We start from the raw sequence: 16192 nt of genomic DNA on the forward strand, positions 1-16192 counted from the left end.
GCCCGGACTGTACCATTTTGATTGAGGCTGGGGGGAAGAGAGGATCGATGATTAAGAAGCCAAAGCCCAGAGATCGTTGGGGAGAGTTGAAAGTCGAGATGAAGGACGGTTTTCTGTACAATTTCTCAGGCACCTGATGGACTCCCCAGTACTTCGAGTCGGAATAGAGGGGAGGAACAGTAGTTATGTTGCGTGTCCCCCCTGCCGGGTGCGGTTGGGTGGCGCCTCAGCGGGGGAGCGTGAGGCGGGGGAGGGTGTCCCCCTCCGCGCCGTTAAAATGAAACTCTAGTGGCTGGAGTCAGGGCAGAGCGTGAGGGGAGCCGGCACAGGCGGGCTTGCTTGCAGCCCAGCGGGAGCGGCCAGCCGGGCAGAACTAGCTGGACTTTCTGACGGGCCCCCATCCCGAGGCTGCGGCAGCTTCGGTTCCGAGCCTGACTGGAACGGAGCCCGAGTCCCGGCCCCTGAGGGGATCGCTCTCTGCAGACCAGTGGGACCCCGAAACTTGAACGCAATACCTACTCCCTTTTTATGCCTTCCTTTGTCACTTCCTCACCTTTCTCCCAGCGCGTTCTTTTTCCCCCCTTTTCGTTCTCCCTCCCTCGAAGGACACAAAAGTGGCTGCCGAGGAAAGATTTGGAGGCAGCGGGAGCTTTTCTCTTCGGAGAGCGACCGTGTGGAAAGAATTTTTGGGAAGCAGCTTTCTAACACCTCAGCCCTCCTGCCCCCCCAAGCCTCTCTTTACCTCTCTGAGGAGAAAAAGCCCGTAGATTGAAAGTTCGGGGGGCATCTTGCTGGGTGCTGTAAGAGGAAAGTGGGGGAGGACCCCGTCCTCGTCCCGGTAGTTGGCTGGACTTGTACCGGCCGTTGGAAACCCCGAAGTGCATTTCCGTGTGGGACTTTTATAGATCTATATTTTTAGATTTTTAAATATCAGATAAAAAAATATATATATGCTTTCTATATATTTCCTGACGACCTGCCCCTGACAGCGCGATGTACAATACGGTGTGGAGTATGGACCGCGATGACGCAGACTGGAGGGAGGTGATGATGCCCTATTCGACAGAACTGATATTTTATATTGAAATGGATCCTCCAGGTACTTGGGAGAGAAAAAGAATCTTGTGATGGGTCTGATTGGTATATAACAAGACCTTAGTGATGTTTTCAGGGCAGAAGTGTTCCTGGGAGCTCTAGGTTTGGGATGAGGGGCAGATTTGCAGTTAGAGCTGCAGTAAAACTGCTTCTGGTATACCCGTTTAAAGTTTGCAGTTAGGACCCCGATCCTATTGTCCTGCGAGGGTGGGGGTGGGGGCTGGAGTGGGGGTGGGAGGAGAGACTCATTTCTTTTACTTCTTTTTGCCTATGCGTGTCGTTCAGGTTTTTGTTGTGCACCCCCCGGTCCTTCTCTCTCCCCCCCCCCCCCCCTTTAAAGATCTTCTACCTGCATAGGATGCTTTATATCCGAGCCTTGAAGTCAGCCTTTCCCTTTAGGGAAATTCTTTAAAGCTTGTCGTTTCATACGTTCGTCTTATTTGATTCGTTGTGTTCTACCTTCGTTAACTTCTGAAACTGGGTTGCCTATGTGATAATTCATTTTAAGACCCCCCCCCCCTTTTTTTTTCTCTTACAGAAACCAAATGCTGGTTAGTGATTTTCAGGGATTGGGCGTTTTTATTCAGTCATGGTCTTAGCCTGAGGTTTTTCTTCTCGGAATATAGTCGCTTAGAGAGATCTGCGTGCAGTATTTTATTACTCTTTAATTTATGGTAATTTAATTTATGGGCTAGGGCTTAATGTAACTTCAATTCTTAGAGCAAAAAAAGGAGGAACCTTTTTTGTGTGTGAATATATGTGATGTGTACATCTATGTTATAGGTTCAAATACACATAATGTAAAGTATACATATACTGTATTTTTAGTTCAGAGCTTTGTCTGAGACCCTTACAGACATTTTGTGTATCTGGTAGGAAAGGAAAAGGAAGAGAAAATGGAAAAGTTGGGTCATTTTTTTTCTTTAAAGTCTAACCTCGTTTTATCATTATTGTCAGATTTTCAAACCCTTTTTTGCAGTTATAGATAGTGCTTTACATAATGATTTTGAATAAGTAGAGGGCCTTTGTGAGTCCTTATTTTTGTTTAGGATGACTTGATTATGTCTTTTAAAAATGTGTCATAGCTAAGCTTACAATATAAATCATGTGTCATTGGGGAACCTCAATCATTATAAGACTGTATATTTCTGGAACCTTTGAAAGGATTTGGAGCCCATGCAAGTGTAATGAGGTATAACTGTTGTAGAATGTATATAGAAATTATTTCTTGTGTTCTTGTGAGCAGTAAATTATCCTTTGTTTTTTTTCCAATTAGAGTGTTGAATGATGCTATATAAAAACTAATATTAAATCAACCTTTTTTACTCTTAATGATTAGAATTTTTCTCTTTTCCCTTCATTTTGGAGCCTTCTTTATTTGCTTTTGTAATTGTGACTGCAATCCAGATGCAGCTTTTCAGTGTTTTGCAAAGTTTGTAAGATTTGCCACCCATCTATTGTGTGTATTTTCCCCTTTGTTTCCCCTTAACGGTAAAGCATCCTTTCTATTAGATGCATTTGTCATTCATGTAAATGGAAATTTAGTACATCATTGGTTCCTCTTGTATAAAGTAAAGTTAATAATTCTAGATTTCTGTTATAAGAATTATATATTCACACTGCCTCAGAATCATAGTGTATCCTAGTATCTTGCCTTGCAGACATACAAAGGGAATTTGTTGGGCGGAGAGGTGAGTGGGGAGGAGGGGAGAAAATGAAGAAGGCACTAATGTTTGAAAAATATGGGCCTCAGAAAAATATCTGCCAAGTTGTCCAAAAATGATTTTGAAAAAAGTTGACTATTGTAATTATGTAGTGATGTGGGTCTTACAAGGTTGTATATAAAATTCTGATCCAAACTTTGTGCATTACATAGAAATAAACTTTTGAGTTTTAAAATGATCATCCTTGGATAAAATTTTGCATACAGAGATTCTATTCAGAATATTGGAAATATGCATGTGCTTTTCTTTATTACCCATGTTGTAACCTTAATGTAGATTATGGTTGGTTATGCCTAACAGCTTTTTATAAAGGATGCACACTTGAGTATGCTGGAATATTTTCTGTGATGTGAATGGTTTTTAACGGAAATAATGTGGACGCCGGCCTTGTTTTGTGTGGTAAATTAAGGTTTTGAAACATTTAAAACTAAGTAAATTATTAGTGAGTAGGTTGCAGCATGTCTTGTATCTTCATTTTCCTACCGTCTATCCCAGATCAAGCTCTTATTATTCCCTGAACTGGACTGATAGTGTACTAACTGTTCTTGTTTCTACTTTGTTCAATCCACAGTATCATTAAAGTACCATCCGATGATTTGCGTCCCAGTGGTAAATCTTCCAATGACTTTGAAAATGCTTCAGTGGCTTTCCTTTGCCTATTAAAAAGAGTCCCAGATTGCTTATCTTGTCATATAAATCCGTTTTTTTTGCTTCCAACCTAATTTTCCAGTCTGGTCTCTTCATGGAGTCCATCACAAGTTCTGTGGAAGCTATTTTATACTTGCTGTTTCTTGAATGTATGCTTTTTCCTCTTGTGTTGCTTTTCACTCCCATTGGTTACTTGTTGAAATCTTCTATATGTTTAGGGTCTACATTATATGCCTTCTTTGCCAGGATGTATGTTTCCTGATCCCTTCTGTTAGAAGACATCCTTTCCTTTTCCTTTCTTTTCTAGCACCTCTCAGAACTTTTCATTCTGTCTGTGGAGTAGCTAGCTTCTGCATTTATGTATACTTGCCCCAGTGGAATTGTCTTCCCATCAAATTATGAGCTTCTTAGCTTGCTCAGGGTCTTGCAAGCATAGACAATTTAATAAATATGTGTTGAATTAATAAATGCCTAAGGAGCACCATTTCTTTCTAGCCTGTAAGTGCTTTTCTACTTAAGGTCCTTGGTCATCGCATTCCTTGGCTATTGCAGTAGCCTAGAGTTAAAGGACTTGATTTTGACAGCTGTTGACTTAGGGCCCTTAACTGTAACAAATATTACAGTTTTAAAAATATGGTTTTCATCTCCATTTTAGACTAAACCATAAATGCAGTTTATAATAAGTTACCTATTATTGCTTTCAGTTGCCTGAAAAACTGTTTTCCAAAGGTGTTTCTTTAGCCTATTTTCAAAAACTACCATTACCATACATCCTAAAGATTTCTAATAACTGCATGGATTGCTATATCTACTACAATTTACTGACAATGTAAGTAAGACAAACTCCAAATGGGAGTTTGATGTATTTCTCAGAAGCAATAGAAATACTGAACTGTTTAGATGAAACAAAAGTTTTTATTTTGGAAATGTTAAGAGTGTGGTACAGAGAATTGCTTATGAGCATCTTGATTAGTCCTGTTGTGATTTGGGAATCAGGATTATTCCGTGATAGAACAGTTGCTGGGTAGGCTTCTCAAAGAGCCCTGTCTCTGGTATAGGAATTATTGGAAGATTACAGACATACAACTGATCATAAACTCATATCCAAAGCTTATAGATAGTGGTGTATTAGCTAGCACTGTAGTTTTGACATTGTTATTGGTTTTTTGGGGGGAAGATCTAACAAATGATTTTATTATTTAAATGAATTCTTTTGCTAAAGATTGTAGACTTTTTTTGTTCTTATCAAGAAGAATTTCTGAAATTATCTGTACGGCAGCAACATCTCTTCAGTAGTAATTAGAAAATTAAAAGCATTTATTGGTAAAGTATATATAGGAAGGTCTAGGAAAGTGGTTCTCAATATTTTTTTGGTCTCAGTACCCCTTTTATACTCTTACAAATTATTGAGGATCTCAAAGAGCTATTTACTGATATTTACTGTATTAGCATAATACAGTAAAACAAAACTGAGAAATTAGCAAAAACTGAGAAATTTAAAAAAAATTTAATTCATTAAAAAAAGCATTACATGTTAACATAACTTCTTTTAATGTAAAAATAACTATATTAAAAAACAAAAATAAGAGTGGCATTGTTTTACATTTTTTGCAAATAACTTTAAAAAAATTTTTTTTAAATGTTTATTTATTATTGAGAGACCGAGAGAGACAGAGCATGAGCATGGGAGGGGCAGAGAGGGGAGGAGACACAGAATACAAAGTAGGCTCCAGGCTCTGAGCTGTCAGCACAGAGCTCGACGCAGGGCTCGAACTCACAAACTGTGAGATCATGACCTGAGTTGAAGTCAGATGCTTAACCGACTGAGCCACCCAGGTGCCCCGATTTTTGCAAATAACTTTAATGTTTGCCTTAATAGAAGACCTCTAAGTTCCCATGTTTCTGCCTGTATTCAATCTGTTGAGATACCACAGGTCTTAGTCTCTGGAAAACTCCACTGTACATATGTGAGAGAATGAGGGGTGCAAAAGACAAATAATGTTTTAGTATTACTATGAAAATATTTTTGACCTCTTGGACCCTCTGAAAGGGTCTTGGGGATACAGAGTGGTCTCTGGATTACACTTTGAGAACTACTAGTCTAGAAGTTACATAGTTTGTGACTACATAGTTTGATGGTCAACCTAGGAAAGTATTTTCTGACTTTTTTGAAGTCAGATGAAAAGGTTGTTTCAGGAAACTTACTTGCTTATTCTGGCATACTTGGTATTTTCATCCTGGTGAAATGTAGATTAAGTAACATTCTGGTGGAGAACTGGCATACTAGCCCTGTGGTTGGGAAAATATTTGCTGAGAAACACACTGAATAAATAGGTCACCTGCCACCATGTGGTCCTTACTGTTAGCAGGTTGGTCATTCTACTTCTGTGGTTGAGTATTTCCCTGTAACTGAACATTTGATGAGCTAATTTTTTTTTTAATATATGAAATTTATTGTCAAATTGGTTTCCATACAACACCCAGTGCTCATCCCAAAAGATTCCCTCTTCAATACCCATCACCTACCCTCCCCTCCCTCCCACCCCCCATCAACCCTCAGTTCTCAGTTTTTAAGAGTCTCTTATGCTTTGGCTCTCTCCCACTCTAACCTCTTTTTTTTTTTTTTCCTTCCCCTCCCCCATGGGTTTCTTCTGTTAAGTTTCTCAGGATCCATATAAGAGTGAAAACATATTTGATGAGCTAATATTATATAAATTCTTCTCCTCTGTGTGGTAAGATATTTCTTTTATGAGGTTAGTGTCCTTTTTAAAATAATACTGTAGTGTGGGACAAATGTTAGTATAATCAAATGATGTAAAAGCCATGCCAAATTTGTTTACAATTTCTTATTGAAAAAGACTAGTCATTCCTTTCATTTAACATATTATAGTTTATAGTATACTTATCTTTCATTAGAATATGGTAATTCTCCATTTAATAATGCTTTTTAAATTCATTCTCATCATTGTTTTCATGCTGAATACCTTTATATTTTTCTTAGAGTGTAGAAAATATTGGACATGTTTATGGTCACCATATTTAGGAAGGTAGGTAGAAAAATAATTACAAGTATGTCTGTGTGATACTGTATAATCTTATTGATTTAAAGGGGATGCAGCACGAGTGGAGTAGAAAGGACACAGGCTTGGAAACATAATATGGGTTCCAAACCTAGCTCTGTGTCTTATGATTACCAAGGTTATATGGCTAGAACTTAACCTCTTTGAGCATTGAGAAGCAAGATGCCAGTGCTCTTTTGAAAAATTGAATTTTAATACTCTACTTTTCAGAGTTGTTCTGGGGATTAGATGTACTATATCAACATCTAGCACAGTGTTTGGCACCTACTGTACCCAATTCATTGTAACATGTCTTTTTTTTTTTTAAGTTTGTTTGTTTATTTTTTTTAGTCATCACTACACCCAACATGGGGCTCAAACTCACATCCCCAAGATCAAAGGTCACATACTCCTCTGAATGAGCCAGCCAGGCACCCCACTTGTAGCCTATATCTTAAAGTATGTTGATAACATGTAATTACTTCAGGTCTACCTCTTTGAATAATCTTGCAGTCAAAACCTTTTGACTTGCTCCATTTTTTTTTCTTCATCCCTGACATTTAAACTGGGGCCATTGTGTTCTTGGAAGAGTTCTCTAGGGTCTTTTCTAATTATGGCATCTCATGAGTCTATGGAAATGTCACTCCAAGTCATCCTTTCTCTTTAGTTTCTGTTGCCCTTGTCTGGTTCCTCATCACCACACATTTGAAATGATTTATAATGAAGGTAATACTTTTGTTGAATAATTTGTTGAATAATTATTTGTTCAATATTGTTGAATAATTATTTTAGACCAAGTGCTGTGTTAAATATTTTTACCTGTACTATTTCTGTTAGCTACATAACAACCTTATGAAATAGGCACTATTATTACCCCACTTTACAGACAGGAAACTGAGACTCTGATGTGTTTAATAACTTAATCAAGTGCCTCACAGCTAGCAAGTGGCAGAGCAGGTCTGTCTTGCTAACACCCTGGTTCTTAACCAGTACCTCCTAAAACTGGTTGCTCTATTTTTAATTTCTTCTTCTCCTCCCCCATAAATTTATCCTGAACTCTTCAGGTTAATCCTGCTCAAATGTTACTTTGAAATAATTTTTGACATAATTAGCAGCTATCCATTTCTTTAAGCAGAGGCCATATTCTTAAACTAGGCATACATGGTCTTTAGCACCAATTTACATTTCCAACTTAATTATTAATCCTTTATTGTCATTTTTTTAAGTAAACTCTACCCTCAACGTGGGCGTCAAACTCATGACCCTGAGATTGTCACATACTCTACTGACTGAGCTAGCCAGGTGCCCCCATCTATTCTCATTCTTACTTTTAGCCCAGTTCCTTGCTATCCACTGACTACACTTTGCTTATTCCCATCTCCAACCTTTTGCTTATGCTGCATCTTCTGTTAGATTGTGTCCATCCCTCTCCAATCTACAAATCAGGATCTTTTGTAAGTCTTCTTTCTTCCTCTAGAAATTCTAGCACTGAATCCTGTAATTACCTGGGGCAATGGTCTATTGTTTTGACATAAAATCATATGTTAAGACATTTAATTGTTTTGTGAGTATACTTTGTCTCTCCCAAACAAGATCAGCTTTTTGAAGTCAAGCTATCAAATTTCTTTTGTATTTTTTTCTTTAAATACCCTGTTCCCAAATATTTTGTGGTCTTAGACCTGTGGACCCAACCAGCTTCATTTTGTGGCTTAAGTTTTAAAATGTTGATAATATTTATTAATCAACGTGGACCTTCAAACTTATAATTTATTCTAACAAAGGGAATAATGAAAAAGTACAATACTTAATATTGTTAGCAAAATTTTATGGTTTTGAGTAAAAGTCATTTTTGAAATTTCGAAGAATTAGAAGTGAGTAGTAAGTTTTTGAAAGTTTGTTCGGCTAGTTTTACATAGCACTGGGCAAAATGTAGATTTAAGTTTCCCAGTATGTTACACCAATTAAATTTAGAATGTGTAGGATTTGATTTGGGATTAAAAGGTAAGGTCTGCCATGTAGCCTTATCGGATCAGTTTCCAAATTGCTGATAAATGGTATATTTGTTGTTTTTTGCAAATATTTTGTAAGTTTGTATAAAGTAAGAGGGTTATCTTATTATTTTTTTTTTATAAAAGAGACAGTAGGCTAGGTCCAGTCCGCCACATCCTACTATTTTACATGTGTCTTGTCAGTATAAAAACTGCTCTGGGGCCTGTGAACATAAGCCAATGCAAAACTAAAGTCAATACCATGATGTCATACCATCCACCACTATCCAGCCTTGGACATTCTGTTTGTGGGCCAGATTAATTGTTTACCCTTGTCTAAGGGTATAGGGCTACACCTCCAGAGCTTGTGGCTATGCCATCTTAAGTACTTACTGTTACAGTTTTTATTTATTTTTATATTTGTTTTGGAGAGAGCATGCACATGGGGGAGAGGGGCAGAGGGACAGAGATAATCTTTTTTTAATTTTGAGAGAGAGAGAGCGAGCGAGTGTGCAAGCATTTGTGGGGAGGGGCAGAGAGAGAAGGAGACACAGAATCTGAGGCAGGCTCCAGACTCTGAGCTGTCAGCACAGAGCCCCACATGGGGTCAAACACACGAATTGCCAGATCATGACATGAGCTGAAGTCAGCCGATTAACCGACTGAGCCACCCAGGTGCCCCGAGAGAGAATCTTAAGCAAGCTCCATACTCCACGCAGAGCCTAATATGGGGCTCAAGCCCATGACCTTGGGATCATGACCTGACCTAAAATCAAGAGACAGCCACCCAGGTGGTGGCCATTTATTGTTTTTTCGTTTTTTGTTTTAGTTTTCATGTTTAAATTTTCTAAGAAGAAAATTCAATCACAAATCAAAATTTATTTTTACACATTTTTTTCTAAGTTTATTTGTTTTGAGAGAGAGAGCAAGAGTGCATGTGCAAGCAGGAGAGGGGCAGAGAGAGAGAGAGAGAGAGAGAGAGAGAGAGAGAGATCTCAAGCAGGCTCCACACTGTCAGCATAGAGCCCGAAGCAGGGCTTGATTCCACGAACTGTGAGATCATGACCTGAGCCGAGATCATGACCTGAGCCGAAATCAAGAGTTGGACACTTAACCCACTACCACCCAGGTGCTCCCAATCACAAATCAAAATTTAAAATTTGTATGTGAATTGTTTTGGAAATGCCATATGGAAATGTTTGTGCTTGAAAAATACTACTTTAGAATTTGTTCTTTCATGTGTAATATTCTAACTTTTTAAGAATGTTTATTTATTTTGAGAGAGAGAGATGGTGAGCAAGGAAGGGCAAAGAGAGAGGGAGACAGGGAATCCCAAGCAGGCTCTGCACTCTCAGAGCAGCCTGATGCGGGGCTGGAAAAATGAACTGTGAGATCATGACCTGAGCAGATATCAGGGGTTGGATGCCTGACTGAGTCACCCAGGTGCCCCTGTTTTGGCTTTTAGAAAGAAGTCTGATTAGTTTTAAAAGGACTATCAGGTGGTTCAAACCTGTTGCAGGCCATTAGTTCAGGACTTGGGTGTAGTCTTTTCTCCTACTAGTCATAAACTGTAAGAGCAGCTATCACATCTGTCTGACTGAAACTGACCAGAGCTACTTTTTTGATTGCTAGGGATCAACCATGAGCATTTAGAGTAGAGTTGCTGGATAAAATACATGTAATGTCCCATGCAATATTTGTGATATACTTCTGAAAAATTGTTTGTTGTTACTGAAATTCAAATTTAACTGGGTGTCCTGTATTTTTGTTTGCTAAATCTGGCAACCCTAATATAGAGAGAGGCTAGATAGTTGACAGTATTTCCTAGTCTACTTTCCCTATGGTGTTTAGGGATAGATGTGTAACTTGATGTAGTGGGTATCCGGATACTTTCAGTTTACATGATAAATCCAACTGAAATTGGTTTAAACAAAGAGAATTTATAGGTTCATGTAATTGAAAAGTCCTAAGGGAATGAAGGCCCCTGACATAGTTGGATCAAGACTATCAGGCTTTGGTCCTATTTTTCTGCATTTCTCTTGGCTCTCTCCTCTATCAGCTTCTTTCTCAGGCAGGCTTCCTTGCCAGGACAAGATAACTGCCTTTGGCTGCTGGGATTACATGTTTCCTAATTTCTGGGGGATAAAAAGGATGGTTCCCACAAATATAACACAAAAATCCTGAGCTTGACATTAGATTATCCCCATGTTTCCAAGGATCACTCTTAAAATCTAAACTATTAATTACAGCTTTCTCTGTCTAGACCAGTGGCTCTTAAATTTGAGCATGCATCAGAACCACCTGGAGAAGTTGTTAAAACACAAACTGGTAGGCCCTACCCCCAGAGTTTCTGGTTTTAGTTGGTTTGGGATTGGGTTTTAAGAATTTGTAGCTGCAACAGGTTTACTGATTTGGCTGGTCTGCAAACACTTTGAGAACCACTGCTGTGTCAAATCATGGCCTACTCCTGGAGCTGGGGAAGGTGTCAGTCCCACATAAATACCTTACTAGTGTGGGAAGGAATAAGATACCTTTTGAGGAGATAATTACAATGTCCACTAAGGAAAGGGCTGCTGTTTTTTGTCTATCTAGCTTTCCTGCCCTCTTATTTAGGTAACAGCTTCCTGATTTTTCTCTTGGAACCACTCATTCCCCATTTGTAATCAGTGTGGCTTGAGTAGAGTTGATCTAACCCATTGGCTTTAATGATGGGCACATGATTCAGGCCTGGCCAATAAGATTATTGCATTCACCTGGCCTCAGTGATATCTCTAATAGGGCAGTGATCTTTATAAGATAGTCAATGCACATTACTATACATTACTATTTACTGCCCTGGTTATTGATATAAAGATAGCATAATCCCTGCCTTCAAGGAGTTCAGACTGTAAGAAGGATGTAGACAAATGCATGTCGTATTTCTCTTGATAACTCCCTTTCTCCTGGCTTTCATCTAATATACATTTCCATTATATACTGTATTACTTCCTTTATAATTCTTAACCACATTTATTATCAGTTGTTTAGTGTCTTTAGGCACTAGATTAGATTATAGTCATTAGATTATAAATTCCATCAGGATAAGGGCTGAGTCCATAATTAACTGCTGGATCTCCTGTAACTAGCACTGTCTGTGGCACATAGAGGAGCCCAGGATTGAATGAATGTTTTAAATATGAATGAATGTTTTAAGTTATGTTTATAATTAAAAAATACAGAAACAAAAGGGGATGATTGGTTTACTAGTGGGTACCGCAGATAGAACAGCCTAGGTAAAAGGCACAGGGTTATTAAAACACTTGATGTATTTTGAGAACTGAAAGTAATTCAATTTTGTTAAAACATGATGTATGAGGTGGGAAGTGGTGGTAGAGGAGTCTGGAGAAGTAGGTGAGGGCCAAATCATGAAAAGCCCTGAATGCTTACATCTACAGGTTGGGGAGCCATGGACTGATTTCAATTAGGGAAAAGAATATATTAGCTGCAAAGTGAAAAATAGATGGAAGGAAAGTGAGATTAAAGAAGGAAAACTGGTTAGGAGGGTATTTCAGTACAGATGAAAGATGCTATGAAAACTTAAGGCGGAAAAAAAAATATGCAAGAAGCAGGGAGATGGAGACCCTGTGCACAGAATTCATGTGGACTCATATGGAGGTTTCCACTGTAAATTTGTTTTAGCAACAGAGACATTGTATTAGCCAGTCTTAACTACTGACCCTAGCTCTGCATCCACACCCACTTAATATTTGTAACCGGAGATTGTATTTTTATTCTCTAATCATTAAATAAAAGAAATATACTCCCTCCCCCACCCCTCCCCCCACAAAAGCCTAAGATAAAGTAGCAGCATTGAGAATAAATAGGAGAGTTGTTTAAAAAGTAGAATTGAAGGGACATAGAGACTATCCTGAGAAAAATGAAAGAATCTAGAATGACTTATTTTTCTGGCTTAGGAGATGGTACTATAAACCAAGAGATGCAATTTAAGAAGGAAGGACAGGTTTGGATCATATGGCTTCTTAAAGTGAGACAGAGGTTAAATAAAAAAGCTTTTCTTTTGGAGGGATTCTTTTTCTCTTAGGCTTTAGTGGGGGAGGAAAGGGGAATGCCTTCTATTGCTTTTAGGTTTTGAACCCAGAGCAGATGGTAGTAAATCAGATGCTTTTGAGTTCCTAAAGGTGTGGGAGAGATTTGCAGTAGGTCTTTGACTACTCCCAGGGTATTAGTTGCTGAGGTCAATTTAAAGTTGCAGATATAGGGCACCTGGCTGGCTCAGTTGTTAGAGAATGTGATTCTTGATTATGGAGTCATGAGTTTGAGCCCCACATTGGGGATAGAGTTTACTTAAAAAAATTTTTTTCCAGATGTTTAAGCTGCCTCATCTTATTTAAGCAGCTTTTTGAAAGCAAGTGTGCATAGCTTTTTTTGTATGGTCTTTTAAAAAAAGTTTTTATTTAAGGACACCTGGGTGGCTCAGTCGGTTAAACATCCGACTCTTGGTTTCGGCTCAGGTAATGATCTCCCGCTTTTGTGAGTTCCAAACCCTGCAATGGACTCTTCGCTGACAGTTCGGAGCCTGCTTGGGATTCTTTGTCTTCCTCTCTCTCTCTGCCTCTCCCCCACTCACGGCTGTCTCTGTCTCTCTCAAAATAAATAAACTTTAAAAAAAAGTTTTTATTTAAATTGCAGTGTAATATTTCTAATAATACAGTGTAGTATTAGTTTCAGGTGTAAAATATAGTGATTCAGTACTTCCATATATCACCCAGTGCTCATCACAAGTGCACTCCTTAATCCTCATCACCTGTTTAACCTATCCACCCTGCCCCTCCCCTCCCAACTCCCTTTTGGTATCCATCAGTTTGTTCTCTATAGTTAAGAACTTTCTTGGTTTGCCTCTATCTCTTTTTTCCCCTCTTTGCTCATTTGTTTTGTTTCTAAAATTCCACGTGAGTGAAATCATATGGTATTTGTCTTTCTCTGACTTACTTCACTTAGCATAATACTCTGGCTCCATCCATGTTGTTGCAGATAGCAAGATTTCATTCTTTTTTTATGGATGAATAAAAATCTTCTTTTTTTTTTAAAAATTTTTTCAACGTTTATTTATTTTTGGGACAGAGAGAGACAGAGCATGAACGGGGGAGGGGCAGAGAGAGAGGGAGACACAGAATTGGAAACAGGCTCCAGGCTCTGAGCCATCAGCCCAGAGCCCGACGCGGGGCTCGAACTCACGGACCGCGAGATCGTGACCTGGCTGAAGTCGGACGCTTAACCGACTGCGCCACCCAGGCGCCCCTAAAAATCTTCTTTATTCACCAATTGATGGATACTTGGGCTGATTCCATAATTTGGCTGTGATAGATAATGCTGCTGTTAACATCAGGGTGCATGTATCCCTTTGAATTAGTATTTTTGTATTCTTTGGGTAAAGAGTAGTTCGATTTTTAACTTTCTGAGGAAGCTCTGTACTGTTTTCCGCAGCAACTGCACCAGTTTGCTTTCCTACCAGCAGTGCAAGAGGGTTCCCCTTTCTCCATATCCTCGCCAGTACCTGTTGTTGTTTGTGTTGTTGATTTTAGTCATTTGGACAGGTGTGAGTTGATATCTCTTTGTAGTTTTGATTTGCATTTTCCCTGATGATGACTGATGTTGAGCATCTTTTCATGTGTCTGTTGGCCATCTGAATGTCTTCTTTGGAAAAATGTCATATCTTCTGCCCATTTTTTAATTGGATTGTTTTTTGGTGTTGATTTTAATAAGTTCTTTATATATTTTGGATATTAACCTTTTTAAAAACTTTTTTTTATAAAAATTTTTAAATGTTTATTTTGAGAGAGAAAGAGACTGAGCCTGAGCAGGGGAGGGGAGGGGCAGAGAGAGAGGGAGACACAGAATCTGAAGCAGGCTCCAGGCTCTGAGCTGTCAGCACAGAGCCCAACTTGGGGCTCCAACCCACAAACCATGAGATCATGACCTGAGTCTACATTGGATGCTTAACCAACGGAGTCACTCAGGTGATCCTAATTTTTTTTTTTCACATTTATTTATTTATTTATTTATTTTTTTAATGTTTATTTATTTTGGGGACAGAGAGAGACACAGCATGAATGGGGGAGGGGTAGAGAGAGAGGGAGACACAGAATCGGAAGCAGGCTCCAGGCTCTGAGCCATCAGCCCAGAGCCTGACGCGGGGCTCGAACTCACGGACCGCGAGATCGTGACCTGGCTGAAGTCGGACGCTTAACCGACTGCGCCACCCAGGCGCCCCTCACATTTATTTATTTTTGAGAGAGCAAGTGTGTGCACTCAAGTTGAGGAGCAGAGAGAGGGAGATTCTGTGTGTGCACTCAAGTTGGGGAGGAGCAGAGAGAGGGAGATTCTGTGTGTGTACTCAAGTTGGGGAGGAGTCGAGAGAGGGAGACAGAATCCCAAGCAGGCTCCTCTTTGTGAGCACAGAGCCCAGTGTGGGGCTCAAACTCACAAACTGGGAGATCATGACCCAAGCCAAACTCCAGGCACCCCTGGATGCTAACCTTTTATATATGTCCTTTGCAAATATCTTCTTTCATTGTCTAGAAATAGCTTCTTTCAGGGGCACCTGGGTGGCTCAGTCGGTTAAGCGGCCGACTTCAACTCAGGTCATGATCTCACGGTCTGTGAGTTCGAGCCCCGCGTTGGGCTCTGTGCTGACAGCTCAGAGCCTGGAGCCTGTTTCAGATTCTGTGTCTCCCTCTCTCTGACCCTCCCCCGTTCATGCTCTGTCTCTCTCTGTCTCAAAAATAAATAAATGTTAAAAAATTTTTTTTAAATAAAAAAAAAAAGAAATATCTTCTTTCATATCTAGAAAGAAGTTGCTACAGTTGATGTCAAAGAAGTTACTGCCCGCGTTCTCTAGGATTTTCATGGTTTCAGGTCTCACATTTAGTTCTTTAATCCGTTTTGAATTTATTTTTCTGCATGGTGTAAGAAAGTGGTCTACTTTCATCCTTTTGCATGTTGCTGTCTAGTTTTCCCAGAACCATATGTTGAAGAAACCATCTTTTTCTTTTCCAAGTATTTATTTAAATTCCAGCTAGTTAAGGGGCACCTGGGTCAGTGGGCTAAGCATCTGACTTCGTCTCAGGTCATGATCTCACGGTTTGTGAGTTCGAGCCCCATGTCAGGCTGTGTGCTGACAGCTCAGAGCCTGGAGCCTGCTTCGGATTCTGTGTCTCCCTCTCTCTCTGCCCCTCCTCTGTGCCCTCTCTCTCTCACTCACTCTCTCTCTCTCTCAAAAATAACATTAAAAAAATAAATTCCAGCTAGTTAACATACAGTGCAATATTAGTTTCAGTTGTAGAATTCAGTGATTCATCGCTTACATACAGCATACAGTGCTCATCACAAGTGCCCTCCTTAATACTCATCACCTGTCTAATCCATCCCCTCCACCCACCTCCCCTCCAGTAACCATCAGTTTGTTCTCTATAGTTAAGAATGTTTCTTGGTTTGCCTCTCTCTCTTTTTTTTTCTCACCCTATGTTTGTTTCTTAAATTCCACATGAGTGAAATCATACGATATTTGTCTTTCTCTGACCTGCGTTATTTTGCTTTGCATAATACTCTCTAGCTTCATCCATGTTGTTGCAAATGGCAAAATTTCATTGTTTTTTTATGGCTGAAAAATATTTAGTTA

General features: G+C 39.3%; 1 protein-coding gene across 1 annotated transcript in view; it reads left to right on the forward strand.

Annotated features, from left to right (window-relative positions):
• The first annotated feature begins 298 nt into the window (after positions 1-298).
• PIK3R3 (phosphoinositide-3-kinase regulatory subunit 3) overlaps positions 299-16192 on the forward strand; it is a 144982-nt gene continuing 129088 nt past the window's right edge. Inside the window, exon 1 of the mRNA XM_047082577.1 lies at positions 299-1099. Within this exon, the coding sequence (XP_046938533.1) occupies positions 994-1099 (106 nt within the window). The 5' untranslated portion in view covers positions 299-993. The remainder of the gene's footprint in view (positions 1100-16192) is intronic.

This window comes from Lynx rufus, unplaced genomic scaffold, assembly GCF_022079265.1.
Source record: "Lynx rufus isolate CCGP_SWC_20201006 ecotype Redwood Valley unplaced genomic scaffold, mLynRuf1.p SCAF_2, whole genome shotgun sequence".
In the NCBI taxonomy this organism is placed as follows: domain Eukaryota; kingdom Metazoa; phylum Chordata; class Mammalia; order Carnivora; family Felidae; genus Lynx; species Lynx rufus.